Source organism: Egretta garzetta, unplaced genomic scaffold (genome assembly GCF_000687185.1).
Source record: "Egretta garzetta isolate BGI_Z169 unplaced genomic scaffold, ASM68718v1 scaffold615, whole genome shotgun sequence".
Lineage (NCBI taxonomy): Eukaryota > Metazoa > Chordata > Aves > Pelecaniformes > Ardeidae > Egretta > Egretta garzetta.
This window is the reverse complement of record NW_009259857.1, coordinates 645,517-670,537: the sequence shown is the minus strand read 5'-3', so window position 1 is coordinate 670,537 and position 25,021 is coordinate 645,517. Positions and strand designations below refer to the sequence as shown.

The 25,021-nt window shown below is 35.8% G+C and overlaps 1 protein-coding gene across 3 annotated transcripts in view; it reads left to right on the top strand.

Annotated features, from left to right (window-relative positions):
* Positions 1-729: 729 nt before the first annotated feature.
* FSTL5 (follistatin like 5) overlaps positions 730-25,021 on the top strand; it is a 310,918-nt gene continuing 286,626 nt past the window's right edge. For 2 of the 3 annotated variants that reach the window (XM_009639992.2, XM_009639990.2), the window contains exons 1-2: positions 730-852; positions 23,317-23,347. In XM_009639992.2, coding sequence (XP_009638287.1) covers positions 730-852; positions 23,317-23,347 — 154 coding nt within the window. Of the gene's footprint in view, positions 853-23,313; positions 23,348-25,021 lie in introns of all 3 variants that reach the window. The other variant, XM_009639989.2, reaches the window with a different exon arrangement.

The following is a 25,021-nucleotide window of genomic DNA, read 5'->3' as shown; positions in this document are numbered from 1 at the left end:
CAGAAGCAAAACCCCAAAACAATCAAAGAAAAGTTTTTCATATAATCTACCCTGAATTTTGCACTTGACTGCAGTGAATTCTGGGGCAAGATGTGGGGTGTTTACTTAATAGACTGGAAATGTTTTTACAATACTGACCTATGCAATAAAGCTTATAGACCATACATAATTTCAATATTGCAATTTAAAAATTTCTCCAGAATATTGGCAGAAAATATAGTGCTTTACTTACATTTTAGACTTCAGTGTTGGTGAGATAAAGATAATAGACATATGCTCGTTATCTTACGCTTTTAGGTTGTGAACAGTGCATCACAGGAGACAGTATTTAAAAGAAAAAAGTTGAACATGTCATTGGTGATCAACTTTTTTCCTTCATTTGAGAAAAATGGTACTGAATTTTTCACCACTGCTTTTCTGTTATTTCCTATATTTTCTGAGGTTTTTCCTGGTTGTTTCCTCAGTAAACCTCTCGTATGAGTATTGAATAGTGATAACAAAATGTTTGGTTCAGCACAACCAAATTGATATTGTGATCCCAAGTACTACTACCTTTTTTTTGGTTTTGCTGCTGTGTCAGATGAAGTATGCTATTTCTACCGTATTTATTCAAGTCCACAAATGGAATATTGGAATTGTAAACTTTTATTACATGATTTGTGCCAAAGTAACATTGCAGTCTGTCACTGAACTTTTACATTTTATTTTGACAGGAACAGACCTGTAAAGATGTTTATGTGGTGGTCAGCTGTTTTACTTCTTGGATGCATTTTGCTGGGAGCAGACGGGTGGCCAGCGAAGGAAGGATATGACTTTAGGCCCTATCAGCCCCTAATAAGATTACGCCACAAGGTACAGATTATTCTCTAGCATTTCTGGCTTTCCTTCCATGATCAAGGGATAAATTGCATGCCAGCCTTGCCTTGTTTGTGTTTATTGGAGTAATGTTCAGAAATGAAGTTTTTCAGTAACACCACCTGCAAAAATGTAGACTTGATTTGACAAGTAAACAGGAGCTGTTTTGATTTGAAAGCCCAGAAATCTTTCAAAGAGAGTAGGCTAAACTCTGTTCTAGTTTCACAAACTAGAGATTATGTATATTAACAGAAACTCAGAGAGAGCCAGGAGAGGTTGTCTCTTAAAGCAACTGTTCAGCGTCTGCTTAACGCAACAACTTAATCCCAGTACTCACTGGATTTCAGACCAAGCAGCAACCAGAGGAACTGCCTGTCAAATCAGCATGGTGTTGAAGTCAACAAAAACTTAGCTGCATGAGGTAGATGTTCCCAGTGCTCACTGAATTTACGAATTTTGAACCATGGCATAATGCAGATGTTTCCGGAGACACTGGGTTCCCCAGTTTCAAGCACTATATACCACTCAAATTTTGCCCACCTGCCACACCTTTGTCATGAATCCATGACTTCCGAAACAGTTCTCAGTTAACAAATCCTGCTCTTCTTCTGGTAACTAGAAGGGAAACTGCTGTGGTGGTTCTGTAAAACAAGGAACAGAGCTGTAATATCTCCATGGGCTGTCTGAAGCTAGCATAGATCTGATCAACTTCTTTCTTCTTGGCATGATAGTCATGGGATCAAAATCTGAGGAGTCCTAAGGCCTGCAGTCAGGCCAACAGAGGTGACTAAAAAAATTCTTTTACCCCTTTTCTGAATCTGGGTGTTTCAACTAGAAAGTCTGAATTATAGCCAGAAATTCTAAATGTTAGTTTCTATTAATGTTTCAAGATTTAGCTAGTTTAATTTCTCAATATTTTTTACAAAATATGAAAGCTATTTCCTCTTGGTCCACAGTTTGAAAAAAATGATCCAGTACCATGTGATTCTATCTCAGCATATAAGGAGGAAGAACTGATAACTGAGCTCTGCTCAAACCAGTAAATTATTTGCCTATTAGCTGACTATTTTATACTGTATATATTAAACATAGAAAATTTCTAAGAGATGGAAAATAAAATACTAAAATTTAAATTTCATTATAAAATTGTGCATCCTGTAGGGAATGTTGCTCAATCAGAATAAAGAATGTATCACGCCCCAGCCAAATAAATATGTAACTGTATAAGCACGCAGGTGTTCATACTGAGTATTTTGCGAAATCAGAAACGTTCTCTCATTTGTCATCTTTAAACAAAACACAACAAACCAGTACAAAAAAACACTGAAAGCTAGAAGGAATGAGAGACTAATAGTGTATCTGTGGAATGGACCCTGTGAGAGAGTAGTCACGTGTATAAAAAAAAAAAAACCCTAAACAAAATAATGAAGAATGTGAGAAGAATCAGTTTCATAATTTCTGAAATTTTAGATGGTCTCTGACATTAATATCAGATTGTATGTGGAACTAATAGTATGTTGCTATTCCTTAATAATACTTCTAATCCTCTGATAACTCTCGTATAATACTTGGAATGAGCTGTCATAAACATTTCAAGTTTAATATTGGGGCGATCACATGCACACATATGCCTGTGTCCACATATATATATATACACACAAAAAAGGTAGAGAGACTTCCTCTGTTTTTCATTCCTTATATATTTTTGAAAAACATATATGAAAATATGCACACATGCAGAATGGAAGCAAGTAGCATATCCTGTGAAGAGATTTTGTATTTTTAAAAGAAGATTAAGCTTAAAGGAAAAGAAAATGAATGCTGAAAAAAATGTAAAGAAAAAGAGTAATGAAAACATGACATAGAAATTCCTTCTGAAAAGCAAAGAAAATGTGGTGGGGTTTTTCCTAGGCAATATGTCAAGATGAAAAAAAAATGGTTTAGTGTATAGTTCAGCTTTTGGTATTATGGATAAGTGTTAGTATAAAAAGCTAGGAATGCAAAACTTTTCTAAAGTCAATTTTTAAAACCAGTTCTGGCACGGATATACATATTCAAAACATGTAAATAATACAGTAAAGGAGAATTTCTGCTTCAATCTAACACTTAATATATCAAGTGCTTAGATTAAGTTATGCGAATAGAATACTTATTACAAACAGAAGATGATAATGAGTATCAGCAGAATCATATTTGCTTTGATCAAGCAATATGTATGCAAGTTTATGAGTGTGAAGATAAAAAAAAAAGAGTAATCACTCTTACTCTCATAAAGGGGAATTTATCTGACTTGGACAGTAGTCCAACAAGAGCAACTCCAAATGTCAGACTGCAGGGAAAAACAATCTTGTGGGTACTTAGGTATTATCTTGAAAAAATAATTGTGTTCATGTTGTGAACAGGCATTTGTATCATAAAGGTTTTGTTGTTTTAAAGGGATTATGAACAAATTCAGTTCCTCATGCACAGAAATTACAAGAAGGCATTTAGTCTGAACGCCTAAGAAAAACATGCATAAGGAAAAAAAATTATAGATAAGGAAAAATTTTATGCATCAGAAAACACTTTTTTACCATGAGGGTGACTGAGTGCTGGAACAGATTACCTAGACAGCTTGGGGAGCCTCCATCCTTGTAGATATGCAAAAACTGTCTGGGTGTGGTCCTGGACAATCTGCTGTAGGTGACCATGCTTGAGCAGGGAGGTTGGACAGAGTGACCTCCAGAGGTCCCTTCCAACCTCAGCTATTCTATGATTCATTATAATACTTAATGAATAAATATATATAATAAAACATGATAAGTTTATTTATTTTTTCATTTTATATTGTGAAAATAGTTGTGGGATTTTACTGATGAATCTTAAAAATGTTTAAAGAAATTTTTAGAAAAAACCTTTTAGAAAAAGATTTTAGAAAATATTTTACAAAATTTTTTTAAAAGCTTTCTAGAAAATCTTTCAAAAAAGTTACAGAATGTTTGTAGAAAATCTAAATGTCATGGTGGCAAAAAAGAGACAATATTCCTTAATCCACTGCTTCAATAGGTTGATAGTAAAATGTGTGATGGGCTAAATTGAGAAGTTCTTCATGTCTTAATAACAAATATTTGTAGCACAAATTTTGTTGATAAGTTGTTCAAAACCTTTTGAAATAATTTTGCTTAGGAAAACATTGATATTATCTATCTCTGTGCTGTCCCTTATCTCCCCCTCACACTTCCAAAAACCTTCTACATTTTCCATAGTTAATGAAGCCACCTCTCTTGAATGATATTTGTCATTTACCTGCAGCAAATAATCCAACTTGTGTAACTTAACTGAGACAGTTGAAATGTTCAATCTGTTTCGGAGGACTAATGGTACATATCAGGTTTTATTAAATGTTTTATACATCATTTATCCACGTCTTCACCCCATTGTTCTCATACAAGGCTATTTAGCCTGTAGCTTGTAATTAATTTTCAGGCCCAGGAGGTATGTAGTTTGGTAACTATACAGGGCTGTGGTTCAGGGCTGTGTGGTTCCCCACACCCTGGTTTGCAGAGGAAAGCAAGCCATGCAGGTAGATCACTAGGAAGTCCCAGCACGTTTTGCCAGGTAAGTCACCTGGCTCTTTAGAGAGCTCTAAAAAATTACCTAAAGTTCCGGATTAGAGACCCTTCCAGTTAAGAGATTGCCTTCATGAGTTTTCAAATTTCTGTGTGTACTGATGTTGCATTCAAAAAGGGACTATGAACATATATTTTTCTAGTAACAGAATATTCAAATATATCATTATCCTCCTCTACTGATGGCATTGTCTGTGTTCTTGGTTTCCATAGATTTTGGGGACTTTTTCTTAGATTATTTATGATAGATTAAATATGAGGACAGATACTCTAACAATTATATGATGATATCTCATGCTACTTTAGATAGAATAGAATGTACAGCTGATTTAATTCTTATGCCACAGTTGTATGGAACTCATATTCTTCTTCAGTGGTGGAAATAATTAGCGATAGAAATTTTCAGTGTGTGCAGCCTGCATCCAGTTTTTCCTTAGAAGACAGTTGTGCTGCCTTTAAAAAAACCAGCATTTTCACTGGCAATTAAAACCACTATTTTTCAGCCACTAATATTACTTGGTGGTTTTTTTGTTAAAACTGTGCAGAATACCATAGTGAAACATGCTTTAAGCATGTAGGTAACTAACTTCTGAGTCTGGACTGCAATGTTTCCTTGGCTAATGTCAGAGCAGTCTGACGGTGTGTGAAGTCGCCATGTTTTGACACTAACCAAAAGTTAGATCTAGTGCTGTGGATATGGCCAATTTCCCAACTTTACTCTTTATACCCTTTAAATATGCAGCAAATTCTTACTGTGTAGAAATGTATTTTTGTGTGTTTAACTTGATCTGTAGGAATTAACAGACTGTTCTTCAGCAGGCTTTCTAATTTATCATATGCTGTATTAATGGTAAGCTTCCACTTTGAACAGTTTTCTAATTTTATTATATATTTGGAACTGCTCTAATATTATGATGGAATTTTTAATATTCAGTACCTAACAGAAAATCTTCAATAACTTACCAAATATAGGTCTAAGAACTTGAAGCAGTTCATGCCTAACTTATAATTATGGCCCAAACTGTAATTATAATAATGTTCATTATCATGGCCATAATAACAGCCATGAAGATGAGAACTTGAAGCAGTTCATGCCTAACTTATAATTGCCAAACTGTAATTATAATAATGTTCGTTATCATGGCCATAATAACGGCCATGAAGATCGAATGTTTAACTGCATCGTTTATATATGAAATAGTCAAAACCAGGAAGACATGAGTTGCCTTGAACTAGAATAGAGAAAGAATATTACAAAGCACTCCTGAAAATTTTATTTTTGGGCCCCTTCCCTTGTTAAACTGCCAACTGCCATGGCTTGCATTTACATGGTTATGCTGAAAAACATTAGGCTGTGTCTGAATAGCATGTGAATTTCTTGTTATGCCAGTTAATCCTTGGTTCTTCATTTGTCAAAACGCTGGAAAAGTTTGTAAGTTACTTTCCATTTGGGAGTCTTCTTGCATTGCTGCTGAAGTATTGTAAGCAATTTGTTAATACCTAGGTTCCCACCTGAAATCATTAGGAAGTATTTCTAGCATCCTAATGAATTTCCTTCTTGTAATTTGCATGGCTCTGATGGAGAGGAATGCTTATGCAGTGTCTTCAGTGGAAAAGTGTATAACCTGAGATTTACAGGTAAAAAAAGGAAGGTGGCAGCCAACAGAACACTGGCTGTTGGTTTCTGATTCTCTGTCAGAGGATAAAAAATACAGAATATAGTCTGTGCATTCATATGTATATTCTAGAGCATGCCAAGCCTGCATATCTAATGCATGCATGCACAACCCTCCTCTGCACGCCAGGTGATTCACATGGTTTAGTGGGGAATAATATTAACAACAATGCCTCATTGTGAATGATGTCATTATGGGTAGGGTGTTGTTTTGTTTTAGTCTCAAGGGAGAATAAGTAAAGATTGCTAATTTAGCCATCATTACCTGGATACCTTTTACTTAGGCCCAGTTCTGATCTTGCGGAGTGTTGTAGTTTAACCTGGCAGGTAGCTAAACAACCCACAGCCGTTTGCTCACTCCCCTCCAGTGGGATGGGGGAAAGAATCAGGAAAGAAAAAGGTAAAACTTGTGGGTTGAGATAAAGACAATTTAGTAGGACAGAAAAGAAAGGGAAAATAATAACGATAAAAGAATATACAAAACAAGTGATGCACAGTGCAATTGCTCACTACCCGCTGACCGATGCCCAGCCAGTTCCTGAGCAGCAGACCCCCAGCCAGCTTTCCCCCTAGTTTTTACACTGAGCATGACATTATATGGACTGGAACATCCCTTTGGTCAGTCGGGGGCAGCTGTCCCAGCTGTGCCCCCTCCCAGCTTCTTGTGCCCTCTCAGCCAAGGGTGGGGTGAGAAATAGGAAACGCCTTGACTCTGTGTAAGCCCTACTCAGCAGTAACTAAACCATCCCTGTATTATCGACATTATTCTTATCCTAAATCCAAGATACAGCACTATATCAGCTACTAGAAGGAAAATTAACTCTATCCCAGCCAAAACCAGGATATGGAGTTAAGACAATTACATTCATTATAGTTAGGGTTGTAATGCCTATCTAAGAGCAAGCTTGGGAGAGTGGGCAGGAGAATGACGGGCAACAGTCAGGGGAATCTGGGTAAGGGAGAGAGGGAAGAATTGTGGAACTTTGGGACTCAGCCTGGGCCTGGGCAGGAGCTTCAGTCAGGAAAGAGCTTTTTGTCCAACTGAGCAGGTGGGAGCAGAGGGTACAGCAAAGGGGACATGCTCTAACAACTTTCGAGGACTTCTAACAACTGATTTTGCCATATTGATTCAAAGTGTTTCCAGCCTTGCCCATATTTTGTCCTATTTTACCAAAGGGCTAATGAGATCTGAGTCAGATGTGCAGCAGTCCCTGTTGTCTGTGTTATTTCTCCAGACTAAAATACTTCTTTTAACTTCCTGTGAAAAACCTGCCTTTTCCCCTTTTTCTTTCTCCCTCCCTTCTTACCATTGCTGTTTGCTGTTGTTTAGGCAGTTCAACTCTGATTCTCATTAATTTAGGCCCAGGATTAAGTCAGTTTAGAGGTGTTTAAATTAGATTAGAATTAGGTTTGGTTTAGAGGTGTTTAGGCAATAATGACTTTGGCTGAATGAAAGAAAGCAAGAGAAAAACATATAGTGGCATAAGCATATTATCCCAGTTTATTAAGGCCAAATTTAAATGTATAAGCACAAAGCATAGAATACATGTTCTGCAGTTAGGTTTTTGCCCAAAGGTTATGAAACATTCTCCCTCAACTAACAGCACATTCTGTGTTATAATGAAACACTTGTAAAATACAGACAGGCTGAGTGTTCAAGGATTATTTGTTCATTTAGGGTATCATAGCCAAGAAAGAAATGCACAGAAAGTAGTACTTCAGGATTGAAAAATAGCCTGAGCTTTCCTTGTGTGGTCTGGTCTCCCAACAACCTGAGGTTTATAGTTCACAGTGTTTATCTGGAAAGTCTGTTTGCCTGCAGGATCTGAGAAGTCATAAAATTTGATCCTCTAAAATCTTCTATGCTAGGGAGAGAGAGGGTAAAAAAAAAATCCATTGCAGTAAGATGCAGCAGTGAATTTTGAGGACTAAGAACAGAGCTTTTCCCAAGCATGTCAGTGCTGCTCTCAGCTCTAAGGTAACAAGAGAATTTTCTTCCTTCTGAGGCTCCCTAACACAGTATCTATGTCCTATGCAAATTCCAGGATTTGATTTAAGTAACAAGACTTGCTTCCCCCTCTCCTCCCCTTAATGATTTGTCTAACTGTAGTCAAGAAGTCTTATGAAACATTTTTTATTTCATTTTGCTTTTCTCAGGGAGAGGGAGTATGTTCTGCATTCTAATCTGCTTTTTCCTGTGGGCAATAGCATTCAAAAGGCATGGCTAATTTTTTTAAGTCCCATTACAATCCCTGATATCAATTAAACATTATTTTTACTATCTCTCACTACACTCCCAAAGCATTTTTTGAAAATGTCTTAGGAAAGTTGCCTGTAAAATCTCTCTGTACAATTTCTTCTATAGTCCTTCTTCCAACTAGTGATTCATTTTGGGGGGGTGGGGGGGGTGGGAAGGAGGGGTGTGAGGGGAAGGAATGTCAAAGCCTGGATTTAAGGCAAGTGGGAAGTTTTTCTTTCAAGCTGCTGATGCTTCCATTGCTAACTCATTAGCAACATATACCTATAAACTTTTAGTCATGAAGTCTATGGGACTAGCAAGGGAGTGAAGGTGCATCTTTACCGTTGCATCGAACCTCTTGCTGTACCTATCTTTTGTGTTCCTCTTACTGAAAATCACCACTGTGTAAAAGATTAATCTCACCCAATTATTTTAGGGGATGATGAGATCCAAATGGGAGCACAAATCTGAGATGTTTCGGATAAAACCACATTTGATGAAATGCTACTATACCTTTTTTCACTTTTACAGTATCAATTGTCCTGATCTCATGTTACCAAGATGTCAGGTTAAACAACCCATCTGTACTTCATGTGAACCATGGCTTTTGTTATCTTGCAGTAAAAGTATTTTCTATTACAATATGTAAGCTGTTTCCCTAGCATTTATTTTCCTGATCAGCTTAAATTTTTTCATTTGAAAGCTTTGTGAAGCAGCCATGGTAAGAAATATAGATCTACGCTTATGTATACTGGGTTTAGGTATATTTACTTTAGTTTCCTTCAGCAGCACTCCTTTTGAGAGTTTTGTAACTGGACAACTTGGTCTGTGACCTTATTTCCATTGTTTATAAAGGAAAATATCAGTAGAAAAGTCTCATAGACTTCTGGCCTCTTAACTTGTAGACTTTTGTTACTGACGTAGTCTTATGCTTACCTTAAAATGCCTCCGGTTCTGGGTGAGGTGACTCTGCATAGATTACAACAGTTGTCATGACATCCTATTTTTACTCTTCCTCTTTTATATTTATTGGTGGGATCATAAGTAGTCCAGCTCAGGGCATTCTATTTGTTTCTGTTAAGTGATTCCATGGTTCCAGACAAGAACACTACATCCACCAGTATGCTCAAATCCCTTCAACCAAAAGCTAAGGGAATGTGATGTCCTTCAGTTCAGATTTATTTTCCATAAATAAATAAAAACAAACAGCAGCAGCAACAACAAAAATCATCCCAAAGCAACCTGCAAAAAACCCCCTCCAAAACACTGGTTTTATTTGCCTTTCAAATAACAGGGCTAAACATTAAGATACCCATTGAAAATGTAAAAAGTTTTTGTAGCTCTGCTCAGGCCTGACACACAAAAAAAAAATGGAAAGTCTAATAACAGCTTAATTAAAAGATGTCTTAATTATGTCTGTTTTGTTTGTTACGCATTGATACACAGCTATGCTTTTAAGAACATGGAAGGTTAAAGCCTAAAACATACAGTTAAAAAAAAGGTGTCCCAAACTTTAACAAAAAAAAAAGTGTTGCTACTTGATCTTGTTGTAAGTGATCCAAGAGATCAGCAAAACCTTATTGTTTCACATGACATATCTTTTTAGCTCTTCAGCATTTTTAAGTTTTCATTTAAGTAGTTTAACTAAGCTACATTCATATTGTTCATATAAATGAGCCTGTAATGTATGAACAATGCAATGTATGAACAGTACATTTATATGAACTAAGTATAATAGCAATAAACATTTCTTTAACAACGCATTATATTAATAAAACCTGCTTAATGTTCATTGTGAATTCTGTCAAATAACTTTTTGCAATTGAAATCCCCTACTCAATGCGTTGTAACAATATATTAATTTGAAATAAGAAAAATCTAACAAGCTTATTCCTTCTATGTCCCCTCTTCCAACGAAAACAAACCAAACAAAAATGATCAGTCATTTGTTTAATGTATAGCCTATAACCCTCTGTATGTAACCTGGAAGAAACAGCCTATAATTCAAGCGTAATTTCCAAGAAGTAAGGTCTATCACTCTCCTGAGGCATCAGCACAATCTTTCATTCTCTAGAGTGGTTCATGGAAGTGCTATTAATTTCCATTACTCTTACCTGAGGATTATACTCATACATCAATGCAATTAATACAAAATTAATATTACGTTACCTTAATAGAATTTATTCAACGTTGTTAGTATATATAACGTTATTTGGTGTTACATAATTTGATGTAACAATTCAACCAGATGAAAAAGTATGTTAAAATTAATAGTAACTACTGTATTACAAGAAGCTGATCCTAAAAATTGTGAAAGACTAATCCCATTGCACTTGATAGTTTGTCGGTTTTTTTTTTAAAGGTCTGAGAAACCATTGCATTAGCCAGTCTGACTTTCCATATCAAGGCCTCCCCTTTATTTCTGTATTCCTTAATTCCTCCTGTAACTGGGGCATAAATAAGTGTGCCTTTCAAAAAAATTACTGAGTATTCAAATACTTTCTATACCTTAATATTTTCACGTCATTTCCCTTGATAGTTTATTATTAACAATTAGTAAAGAACAGAATTTATCATTTCGATACGTCTTCTCCTTCCGATGACTGTTTCCTGATATCTACTCCGTCATTAGATAGAATGCAATGAAAGTCTTTGGTTTGGTACAAGGAAACACTTGCAAGACATTATTCATAGTTTATTATTGAAAACAAACGCTATTTTAGCTCTGTCTACTAGTATCAGTCTGGGACAGGGAAGAAAAACAGATATCTTTTTTTATATCTATAAAGAAGCAACTATAATTAAAACCACGCTATTATCAATCAAATTAGAACTTCAGATGGCTACTGAATTATTTCAGCTCTCTGCACACCTTTTTTTTTTTTTTTTTAAGCTATTTGTTTTCAACATGATTTCCAGAGAAAATGCCTAAAAGTTTTACAGTACATTGCATACTTCACAGTAGGGAGACTGTAACCAATTGTTGGTATATCTGTAGTGTATATAGCTTTACTTCATGATTTATTTTGAAAAGTTAGTTGAAATTCAACAGTCAAATACTGAGGTAATCTTGAATTTTCTAAGATTCAATAGAAAAAAGATTATCACCTTAATTTTACTTTCTAGTTTTCCAAGTGTCCCAAGGTGGATAATAGAGTATAACCTTTCATCAAATCTCTGGTTAAAATGAATGTATTCCTCAAATATATAGTTGAGCACTTTACAAAAGGGGAGGTGCAATTGATTAATATTCATATCATGGACTTGTCTTTGCCTTTGCAACATTACCTTATCTGCCTTTGTAAGATGAATGGTAGAAACAAAATATTATTCCTAGAAATTTCTTAGCATATAGGTTTTAATACTGGTAGATACACTTCAGTTTTACCCATAATTATGCCCTAACACAGACTAAATATCACTTGCATTCCTGGATTGTAAGAAAGTAATTGATGTTGATGCTCTCATGTCTGTACTCTCTAACTGTCATTCTTCCTGCAGATTTTCTTTTATCTAGACAAAAATTTGCAAAGAGGAAAGATAAGATCTGAATGAGCCTCAGACAGGCTGAACAATAAAATGCAATGCACATTATGTGGTTTTTAGAAAATTACACTTTAGAAAATTACACTTAAAAACCATCTCTGAAATTAAAAAAAAAAAAAGAACAGGGGTTTTAGGCAAATTACTCCCATTAATGTCAATGGGAAATATGCAGCTAAGACCCATCTGTACTGGGTTTTTTTGGGGAAAAAAATAACACCATATTGTCAGGAAATATAATACTTTTCTGTAATTGTGAGGGTACCTGGAGTTTCAGGAACTCACATGAGGGAGGAAGATAATAGATTACCGATTACATACTTTCCCTTAGAATTTCCGCTGATAATTCAGTATGCTAAAATATTGCCTCTTGGAGATCTCTCTCCCCCTTCTTTGTCTACTCTGATCTGGAGTGTCCTCAGATAATTTCAAAATAAATATATACTCTGAATATGATTATTTTATGAGCTATATGAGATAAGTATATCCATCTGCAGCACCTTATAAACTGTCTTGTGTTACCTCATTTCTTTCTTTGTAGGCTGGAAGAAAGTACATCTTATGCTGTCCATACATGGGAAAGTAATTCTACACTGAATGTCTGAGCATTTAAAGTGTACTGCAAAACCTGCACAAATAACAGTAATTACTTCTGTATAACCATCACTTACATAGCATTCGTAGCTCCTTGGACTTAGCTTAGGAGACTTCTAGCCTCCTTGTAGGATTTGACTACCTAAATTGGCTTATACACTCTTCAGTACATAAGCTGGTTTGGTCGTAGTGGTACGTGTTTCAGTGCAAAAGTACATACCTCTTCCACTACTTAAACCATGCCATTAAGTGTTTTCATGATTAAAGCATTATAAAACCAGTAACACTACGCAGCCATATAAAATTGGTAGAACTTTTTTATGTCATGTGCCGTGAAACTGCTTATAAATCTAGCACGTATTTGGTCTGTCATCAAAGTATGCAGCCATTATAATAAAGAAGCCATAGATACATTGTATTTCTTTAAGAGTGAGCTGCCTGAGAAATTTACCAAGAGCCAGCTTCTGTGCATGCTCCGTTGATTCCCCCACACCCCACCCCTATTCAGCTCCGAACTGTGGCCGGTTGCTTTAGGACAATCGTCCTCATGAAAGCAGTGTAAGTATAGAAGGGTAACAGACCGTGGAAGATTGATCCTTAAAGTCAGCATGGAAATTTTCTTTGATTTTTCCATTTTAATAAAAGACAAAATTTGGAAAACAGGCCCTTCTCTGCTTCAGTAAAATGAAGCAAAGATTATATTTGGCCTTTGCCTACTCTTTTGTTGGGCCCATAGAATCCTTAAGATTCCTTTTGGACAAGATCTTACATCAGAAATAAAAAGACAATAGAAAACTTTACAATCGTACTAAAAAGCAATGATTTAGTGAAATGAGAATCCTTGAATTTAAAGACAAAATAAAAATCAGATCTACTTCTCAGCTTCTTTTCAACGGCAATAGTAATCAGGGCATATAGGCCTAGCTGTAGGGTGCTCATTTCCCTTGGGAGCTGTCTGCAGCCTTTATACACCTGACAGCAGTTTTAGGAAATGTGTCCACATGTATTGTGAACAATACTACCAGAAGAAGCATTGCTTTTAAAATGCATTAATCTTTCTTTCTCTGCCTATTTTCAAAAAGAAATATGATTTTGTAGAATGTAATCAGGTTTCCAGAAATCTATTTTTTGTATACAACGTTACTGTGACATTAGTTTGAAGCTACGTCAATGCAGTTGGTACTGAAGAACATCAGGAGTTAGACTGCAACTTTAGCCCAGGGCAATGGTTTCACATTGAGGGTGAAGGCTTTGCCTGCTCTGCTTTACACAGTCCAAGGCTTTCTTTAAGACTAGTGGGTACCCTGTCGACACTTCTAGGCGATTTGCTTTAATGCATGGTCAGACAGACATGCCTAAATAGAAAAACTGTGGATTAGCCTTTGTGTAGAACTTCTATGGATGGGAAGTGGACAGAAGAAAGTGCGTGCTTTGTTGAAGCCTGGTCTGGAGATAGTTTTCCTTAAAATTATATAAGCATAGACAAGATGATGTGGAGCTTTTGCGTATCTTTTCTGCTTCCCCTTTGCTTTGAGGAGTTGTAATTTGCTGCATGCCAAGAGGAACAACTGCTTCATACTCCCCTTCCTGGGTCTGCCCTGTTTTTTCTTCATATTCCTCAGGGACCAAAATCGGCAAACCAACCAGCAGATTTCACAGTTCCCCCTACCCCCACCTGCGTGGCTGGGCTTTTTGTTGGTTTGTTTTTAATGAAACAAATCTGTCACTCTTGTATCTAGGCTTCCCAAATACTGTTGGGTCCCCTTCATAAGGGTTTATGAATTAAGGACTTGGGCAATTTTTCTCCAGAGGCCTCTAAGGCTTACTCTAATACTGTGGTATCTAATAATATCCAATCCTGGGAATGTCATTAATTCTGAAAATTTCAACAACTTCATATTTTTCCACATTTCTGCCTAGCCACCTTGCTCAGCATCTTGTTCCCTTCACACAATCTTACCTTCGTGTGATGTGTTGATACAAGAACAACCTGTGGCACATTATTTTCCCAGATTTTACTGCCATAAATGGTGGCAATTTCTAACAAGACTGCGCTGTGTGTGCAGAATACCAGTGCAAGAATTCTGGTGCAAACAGTGCTTTACAAAGCTCTCTGTAATAGTGTTCTGACAAGAGCAACAGGCAAATGGATCGCTTTTTGCTCATTCTTTCTTCCTTACTGTAGTAAGCAAGGCCGTGCTTACTGCTACTGAACAGAATAGCTTAACAAATGTAAATGTGGTTGCTTCTGCTTTGCACGCATTTTTAGTTTAAGTTGTAATTGTACTGTGGTTGCTGAGAGTCTGACGAAGTCTGATCCTCTGCAACTTTTTTGAAACACAAATGTTCAGCACAGTGTCATTGATCAAATTGGTTCTGAGGACAGCTTACCAAATTGTCTGGCGCTGTATGTGCACTTGCTTTCTATGGCTGTGACCATGCTACTATTTCATCCATGAATAAAAAGTTTCTGGACATGTGTAATTCATATTTCTTGTAATTAAAGCTGTTGTTTTAATATAAGCTAATATGTTGTTGTTCAGCTACCATAGCTTGTATATGTTTTAACAACATAGTAGAAATAATTATCTTGGTACCTCTCTCAATGAAATAATATCTTTGAAAACAATTATTCCTTTAATTATTTTTTAAAGTTACTATATAGTAACAAAGTATCCCCACTGCAGAATGAACATTAAAGGTAATGAACACAAAACTAATTTTCTGCATTTTAACCACAGTTCATGATATGACTAATGATAAATTTTCATTATAAAATGTTAATCAAGCAAATAAGTTTGCACTCCCTCTTTCATCAGAGTTTCTGTAATTAGTGGTTTATGTTTATTAAATTATTTTAATTTTTGTCACATATCAAGGACAATCTACCATATGTTTTAGACTAATTAGCACTTTGTTTATTTTAAGAATTCCATTAATTCAGCAGCTACTTTTTAAATAAAGCCAGCATGGAAAAGGAGACTTTGAGTTTTCCAAGTAAGAAATAAGACTCCTCTTCTTTATCACTAGCCCACTCTGGCAGACACCTACCCAGATCCTCAGCAGGTGATTCAGGCAGAGAGATCAGTGAGGTTCCAGATGCAATATAAGTATGAACTTTTGTCTTTTAAAAACACAGAATCAAGCAGAAGACAATATGCTTCCATGTGCAACACACATGGTTTATAAATACCAACTCCTTTCAAAAAGCTAAAACCAAACAGAATCCATGTGATACGTATTTAAATGGAGCTAAGAAACTAGCTTTACTGTTTCTAAAATGGCTGGTGGATTTTGTCAGTCCTAGTATATTACTTACCTTTACAGATCAGCTCTGGTCTTTTTCGTAAATGTCTGTGTGCCTTCTTTGGAATTGCTGTACACTAAGAGTCCCTTTGAGCATCCCGCTCTACTCCCCTTATTGCTAATATGAAGCCCTTTTTCAACATAAAATTTGGTACTACACCAACGTTATTTACAAACTTGTCATTTCTGAACAACGATGATGTCAAAATGTTAGGATGTTTTAAGAGATATCGATGCTATTTCTGTGTTAGGGCAAAGAGAAAATAGCACTAGGAAAGGAAGTTTTTTACCCTGTGAGAGCATTTCTGTGTATATTTAAATCAGTTTCTCTACAGAGCCTCGTTTGATATACATTGCAAATAGTTTGCAACTTATGATTTGCCAGAATAGCAATTTGTGTGGTCAGCCATCCATGATCTTTTTTAGTTCACAACACAGCAGAAAATTTGACATTTTCTCCACTTTCATCCACTGTACTTTGAAAAGTTTACATTGAATTCAGTCTGTTGGACACATAAGAAAGGTTTTGTTACAGTTCTAATATGTTCTGCGTCAATACATTTCACCAGGCTGATACAACACGAGGCAACACAAAGCCATGCAAAACCACGCAACTTGTCCGATTAATTTGGTTGGAGATTGTTAAGTTCAAAACTATTTTGCTATATTGAAGCAGATAAAACCCCCTGGGATCCAAGATGATTTGTTCTGCTTACAGATGACTTGCAGCAAGAGATAACAATATCATATTGTGGTTCATGTAATCATTCCGGTGTTGTTTAGACAGTAAATATATATGATTTCTTTGATTGTTAGCAAGTGAGGTGAAGCTATTTTGTTTATATATCATAATGCAATGAAGCAGAAAAATAACAGAAATATGTGTAAAAGCAGGTCTGTTAACTCCTTTACACCGCAGTGTTTATACAGAATTATGTTTTATTTAATACAGTGACATTTGCACATTTACATGCTTTCTAATAGCATAAGGGTAGAAATTTTTTATTTTCAGGCCAGCTAGCATCAAAACCCTAGTGTGCTGCACAAACACAAGTGGAAATATCTGTTGTGATGAACACTTGTTTGCTTACCTCTCCCACATTTCAGGCCTCTGAGAGGTTGGTTTGTTTGCTTATTTCCCATCAGGAAGAGCAGTTCTGTTTCCCTGAGCATCTGAACTTACTTTTCTTAAGTTATAGGTGCTTAGAACACTTACTCATTAACATAAGTCATTGCCTCTTAATGGTTTTCTACATAAATGTATTCACATAATTATCTTTTAATAATAAGGAAGAATCTGTACTTAAAGCACCTTCAGTATCAATTTTTCTATATTTTTTAACTCTGTGTTTTCAGTTGAAAAGTCTATTATTAGAGCAGGCTTTCCCTAGGCAGAAGGTTAATTTCACAGTTCAGAAAGGCTACACCCAATCTAATCCCTGGTTAATCTTGAAATAACTTGAGGCTTACCAACTTCTCTTTCTATCTGGATGCACTTTGCTTCTACCAAGCATCTTGCTGGCCCAAGGTGTATCACACTGAGGTTGGTCTATAATAAGATAGCAAAGTTTTTTCTTAGTAGATTGAATGGCAGCTTAAAATTAAAATTTGAGTCTTTTGAGAAAACTAAGCCATGCAAAGCTGCTCAAAAATCTTCAGCTAAAATTAAAGAAAATATAGGTATTAAAATAAGGTCTTTAAGGAAAATAAAATATGTTTTCAGCTAATACTTCCTTTCCTTGAACTTTTTTTTTAGTCACTGAAATTTTAACATGTTCTGTTAAAAAAAAAAAAAAATCCTATTATCCTGGGGGTTTTATTTTAAATTTCACCTGAGTAATTTTCTTTCCTCTCCTAACTTTGCTGAGCTTGTTGCACTCTGTTCTCCCTAAAAAGTCGTTCCCATCCTTTTAAGTGTTTCTATTCTCCTTTGATACCAAGATTTGATTTTTAAGATTGCTTTCCTGCAAGGCTACTCTGATCTAGTAATCAATGCCTGGATTAAGTCTTCAGAATCTACTTATTGTAGTGTAAGCAGCAGACATTATAGGCTTTGCAGATTTGTTAGAAAAAAATTCCATTCTTCTAATTGCAAACTAAAGGAATGGGAAAAGGACTAGTGAGCTTTGTGGGACTAAACAGTTTTCATGGAGCCTATAAATTGCAGTATCTGAATGCTAACATAACTTGGCTACATCTTGGCTCTAAATCTTTTTTTTTTCTTTTTTTTTTTTTTTTTTTTTTTAAGACTGCTTATCATGAATAAGATTCCACTGAGTATGCACTGGCCTGCTAAAGCCTAAATTTCACTCTCCGACCTCTTAAGAGTTATAAAATGAAAATAAAAACAAATTCTCCTTTGTGAAGACTAGAAGAAAACACTAGCTAGGTCTTCTAAACCAAATGCTGACCGCACTTTAAAAAGAAATGTCAAAGGAGTTAAGCAATACTAAAACTATTGCTTTAGTTTTAGTACAGCATGAAAATTGGAATGGCATGAAAATCAGAGCTTTAGAGTTACTTGTAAAATCAGCCTGTCATATCATATCCTGTATTTCAGGAAATTGTATTTAGGAAATATGTACGTGAAAATGCTTTGCAATCTAGTACACTATAAATTATCGTCAATAAAAGCAGAAGTGCTTTTCTCTTTCTTTCTTTTCCCTCTTTTTTTTTTCTTAGTTATCTGACCGCTATGTTTAATGTAGTCATGGGGAAATTTGAAAACACTTTCCAGATAGGTACAGGTTTTGACACACTTATTTGTTTTGAAACAACAAGAAAAAAGTCATTGACTTAGATTTGTAAGGTCAGATTGCTGGGAACAACACAAATATTGCATCACTACCTATATTATTTTACAAAATGAGAAAAGTTGAAACAATAAGTTTTGGTTGTTTATAGATTAGATGGCCTCGTTGTTTAAGTTAATGGTAGCTCAACATGTCTATGTCCCTATGAATTATAAAATTATTTTGTATTATTGATTACAGCTTTATTCTTTTCATCAGTTTCAAATCTCCTTGGTAGAGTTTAAACAGCTATGTCAGTGTACTGAATTAGTTCACGGTGATATTTTTCTATATTACTCAGATCAAGATAGGTAATAAGTCTTACTGTGAAATTATTTGCACAGTAACTGGGACAAATGTTATCAAAAGGTAAACTATTAAAAGATGTATGTATTGGTGTAGACATGAACTTCTTTCCATAGATTTATATGTACAATCTGGACATATTTAAGACTAAATTAATCTGATATTAGCACCATAATAACAAATCCTTGGTGTACATAGAATAAAACAGTGCAATTAGTACTGAAGTGTAATCAGTATACTCTGTTATCAATAGAATGCTAAAAATACCCCTTATAAATTGCAACAAAAGCAAAAAAACAGTGATCTGATTTCCTCTTTTTGTTCAGATTAAAAAAAAAATGTATCCTGTAATAGAAAAAAGAAATTTAGAAGTGTTTTGCATTTAGCTTATTCCCAATGCCATTTTTACATAAACTTATAAAGCAGCAAATATTTAAGGAATTGCAGTACACAAAACAAAGAACATCTCTTTGAGCAAGTCTTGTGTGAAATCAAAGTTTGAAATTTTGGGGACAGTTTACTGCCTTGTGTAAATTCTCATGAGTTTTTCTCATGTCATTGAAGGCATCTAGCTCAGAGTATACTTACCACTGAATACCAGATTATGCAGCAAATTGTTTACTTTGTTCATTCTCATGTAGGTGATATGAAGGTGTTTAGTGAATAGATGCAGTTACATATAAGTGTGTTACTACGGAAAACTTCTTGAGTTGGTAAATGAACTTAATGAACTTGCTGCTTTTTTTTTTCTTTTTTTTTTTTTTCTCAATTTCAGTATGTATTTTACTTGTTTCTTATGAATGAGTTTTTACTACTAATACTAAGCGGGGAAATCAGGCTCTTTAGTAAGACATTGTGATAATGTTTTAGATAGGGAAAGTAGAGCATTTCAGAAATATGCTGCTTAAAACATATGTTACTATGTAAATATATAATTAATTTTCAAATGGATTTTCATTCAGTATTTTAGCGCGTGAAACAAGTAATATAACTAGAAAATGCAGCTTAATAAATACTGCTCAAATAAAAAAGAAATAACTTCAGCAGCACTTAGACTTCATTATTTAGAAACTGTTGTAGAAGAATTGTACAAGTAAAATTGGGAAAGCTAAAAAGTTTTCTGAACAGCTATCAGAATGTGTATTTGTAGGAAGCTTGAGGCTAGAAATGCATGTGTGTTTTCAATGAAGTATTGCACTGACTTAATTTTTAGTTCAAAGTAGTAAAATGATAAATTTCAGCCATTTAAAACTTAAGTTAATAACTCCACAACAAATATTTTTGTCATAGGTAATTTTTGATGTAGTGCTGCTTTGTTAGGTTGATGGCAATAATTCAACATATTAACATGATTAAAGCAAGTACCTTTTTCACAACTTCTGATTAACAAGTTTGCTCTATAAATATTTACAAAATTTGAGACTAACACCCTGATAGCATAGTATATGGCTTATGGAAAAAGTATTTTCATAGGCTCTTATAGAAGGGATTCAGAGATTTGCAAGGGAAGAAAACAGCTAGAATTAAGCATAGGTAAGCCCAATACTCTGACCTGAACTAGAAATAAGTGGGTCAGCCTAAGAGGTTGTGCTGGTACATTTAAGATAAAACAGCATCCTCCAGGGAGATGTAGTAGTTGTCCCAGTTCTTGGTAACAACCTGTTAACTTGTCCTGGATTAAATGTGACACTCCTCTCAGGAACTAATTGATTGATTCATAGTTTTAGCCTGTCGCTTCTGCCTATGCTTGTCAAGCCCTACTGCTGTACTATAGTGAGCACTGCATCAGGCTGCTCTCTTCAGCCACCTTATTTTCAGCTCATAATGGAGGTATCATGTGCCATCCAAAGGCCTTGTGTCTCACCCAAAGGCCCCAGGTGCTTGTTGTCCTTGTTACAGGCACTTTTACTGTGCCTGGTCTCCTTCTTCTCTGCCGCTTACTTACATTTAGTGGATTTGTAGACATCAGCCTTCCAAGCATTTGCCTATTACTTCATAAACTGTTAAATGCCTACGTAAGCTAGCCATGGCCCATTTCATATATGCAATATGTTCACACTGGTTGACACAGTTTCAGTTCTTGCTATATTTGTATTGAGAATTAATACTATATTAATATCATAGAATCATAGAATGTTTTGGGTTGGAAGGGACCCCTAGAGGTCATCTAGTCCAACCCCCCTGCAGTGAGCAGGGACACCACTAACTCGATCAGGTTGCTCAGAGCCCCGTCCAACCTGGCCTTGAATGTTTCCAGGGATGGGGCCTCCACTACCTCTCTGGGCAACTTGTTCCCATGTTTCACCACCCTCATTGTAAAGAATTTCTTCCTTATATCCAGTCTAAACCTACCCTGGTTTAGTTTAAAACCATTACCCCTTATCCTGTCACAGCTGGCCCTACTAAAAAGATTTTCCCCATCTTTCCTATAGGCCCCCTTTAGGTACTGAAAGGCCGCAATCAGGTCTCCCCACAGCCTTCTCTTCTCCAGGCTGAACAAGCCCAACTCTCTCAGCCTGTCCTCATAGGAGAGGTGCTCCAGCCCTCGGATCATTTTTGTGGCCCTCCTCTGGCCCCGCTCCAACACTTCCATGTCCTTCTTGTGCTGAGGGCTCCAGAGCTGGACGCAGTACTCTAGGTGAGGCCTCACCAGAGCAGAGTAGAGGGGCAGAATCACCTCCCTCGACCTGCTGGCCACGCAGGTTATATAAAGGTTATACAACAGTTATTGTTTTAACTAGAATATGAAAGAAATATCCGTCACTGTGTGGTTTAAAATCGCCCATGAGTTGTTTCATATTGTGTACAGATGCTGCGATACCGGTCAATCATAGAATCACAGAATGTTTTGGATGCAAGGTACCCCAGGCTCTCTGCCCTCCTTTCCTGTTCGTCATCATTAGAAATAGTAACTAAAAGACTTATATAGGACCTATGTCTCAAACATAGACCTTTTAAAGTATAATAGAAATACAAGTTTGGTCTTCAAGATGTAAAAGACAGGTATTTTTGCATAACAAGAAATGCAAAATCTTCTACTCCATGAACAAATTGCTCACTTTTAGTCTTCTGGATGTAGGTGTGAGAATGACTTGCTCTGCTTATTCAAAAAAGAGATTCAGATGCTTTACCAGTTGATTGTTTTCTAAAAATGGAAGTTTACATCCATTTTTGTGTGGTATTGCCTCAGTAGAAGAAATCTTTTGCTATTATCTATCAACATATTTTAATGTTATTTTTAAAGTCATTTTTACAGAAAAATAATACAGTGGTTTTCCAAAGAAAATCCAAGATGAGAAATAACGAGGTAACAGAACTATGGGAAAAGATTGGTTGGTTAGAGTGAACAACTAAGGGGATCATAGTGAAAAACTTGTCGACTGTGAATTCACTGTGTTATACAGTTTTTTTTGGAAGGGAAATGTTATTTTGAAATATGGCAATATGTGTTATGTTTTGCTGATACACTTATACAGCTGATGTATTTTAAGAAATCCTTAGTTCTAGACAGTTCTGAACTGGAATATTGGAATACTTTAGGCAACGCATGTTAAAAAAATGTTAAAAATGGAAAGAGAAGACTGGCAGATAACTGAACCAAGCGAAGATACTTTGTTTTGCTTTAAAGATGAAATGTTTTGTATGTTCACTGTGATGCAAGCAGGTCCTTATACAGCTGATGTATTTTAAGAAATCCTTAGTTCTAGACAGTTCTGAACTGGAATATTGGAATACTTTAGGCAACGCATGTTAAAAAAATGTTAAAAATGGAAAGAGAAGACTGGCAGATAACTGAACCAAGCGAAGATACTTTGTTTTGCTTTAAAGATGAAATGTTTTGTATGTTCACTGTGATGCAAGCAGGTCAAGAAAAAAATAAAAAAAAAAAAAAAAAAAAGTAGTTGAGGGGATTTTGGCAGACTTTCATTCAGGATGAAACTGAGCTCAGTTAAGCACTGCTCCAGGGCTTACAAGGTTCTGGAACACTCTCCCCATGTCATGGAATAATATAGGCTGGCAGTGGCCCCTACCTAGTTGAACGAGTTGCTTAAAGCAGATCTAACTTCAAAATTACATTAGGTTGAAAAGGGTCTTGCTCAGTTCAATTATGAGCATCTCTCAAGAGTAAAGTGATGACGAATGGGCAGCCTCTCTGGACAATGTGTTTTGACGCCTAATCACTGTCATTGTGAAAAACAAAAAAGGTGAAAAATACTAGGGGAGTTTAAAAACAGGTTGTATGGCAATCTTTCTGCAGCAGGCAGAATGTAGGTAATTTTATCTTAGAGCAGGAAGGAGGATGAATTAGACTAAGTCTCTTTTGGATCTGTATGTCTATGATTTTTTTGGTAACTAATTCTGTAAATAATACGTTTTTTCTACTTTTAATTGCAGCAGGAAAAGAATCAGGAAAGCTCAAGAAATAAAGGTAAGTGCTAATTATTTTCAAAATGTGGAGATCCCTGTAATTATTGCAAATCTGACATCTATTGTTAGGTAAAAAATTATCCAGACAGATTGTTTGCTGAGTATTTTGGTATTTGAAATGACAAAAACATATCCAGGAAAGGGGGATGAAATGCAGAAAGTAAATGCATAAGCTGCTGCGTTTGGAACTCTGCTGGAGATGGGCAAGGCTGACTGCTGCACTCTGGATGGGGTGGGCTGCATAACTTCTCACTAAGTTTGTGACCTCGACTGTGGATGCTTATTATACTTCAGTGAAACATCAGTTCTGTCACTTTAGCTTCTCCCTTTCCATTTAGTAAATCTGTAATTGAATGTGATTCCAATTTATGCACAAATTAATCATGTCCGTAGTAGGCTGCCTTGCAATACTACTGTCATCTGTGGTTTTTGCATACACTTTTTTTATAATTTCACTGCTCCTTCCTCTGTGCCAGTGGCTAAGCACTACATGAAGTAGAATATCCAGGTTAAAGAAATGCCTTGTATCAAGCAAATGAAGAGTTCAGAAACCCAAATTGTGGATTTCATGCTTCTTTCTGATATAAAGTCTGTTGAGAGGCAGAACACTTGGTTAAAAGTTTGATAAGCAAGCAATGAAAGGCAAAATTACCAACAGAGGCAAAGATTGTTGTTTTGATATTGTAATTGCTTACAGAGGTAGGCTATGAGGTACTTTAAAAAGGAAATCAAAGGGAAGGTAGAAGAAGAAAGAATGCCAGTTAAAGGTTACAAAGAGAGGAGGGAATTAAGTGAGAAACTAACCTATATCTTTTTATTACCTTAGGAAGCAATGCTTAATCATATCACCTGAGTCAGCTGTTCTTAATTCAGTTATTTATGTATCACAGTACTCATTAATCTCTATTTTCTTGCTTTCCCTCATGCTATACATGGACATTTAAAGTCAAACTAAGTCTGATGGTTGTCTGGAGTTGTGTCAGGACAATTATGTTTTTCATGATATGATAATTTATATCATCTGAAGGAACTAATATTGCTTCATTTGAAGAGTGTGCATGGTAAAATAAACAAAAAAACCCCCTCCACTTTCAACCAGTTTGTGATTATTTTTTTTTCCCCCTGAGGTAATACAATGTGAAGTTGAATCATCTGTAGATGTAGTGAGTGTATCCCTGATGTATTGTTCAAAAACCTTCCTTGTCTTATGACTTAATGCAAATTATATAAAAGGTTGTCAAAGCTCAGATTAGATTGCAGAAATAAGATATTTCTGAATACTGCATTTTAGGGACATTAAAAACGTTAAGCCTCTCTCTGCAAAGGAGGATACTGAAATTGGCCATTCTTGTGGATTTTTATGATTTATTTCAGTTATATTATGCTGTTTGATGCTCCTCCCCCCCCACTCCCCTCTCCTTCCCCTGGCCAGTTGCCAGGTGCATGGTCGTTATGGTATATACCTCAGGAACAAGTAAAAGTAGGAACAAAATAGTAAGTTAGTTGGGAGTGCCCATCATTTTCATTAGCTGTTAGTTTAGTTAACTAACCACAGAAACAATTTTCAAAGGCTTATAAAATGTTGTCTGCAACCACAGCCAAAGCAAAGCATTAAACTGTACTTGAAAGGAGATATCCATTACCTCCAAACAGGCAGTGAAATTGGTGCTCAGCT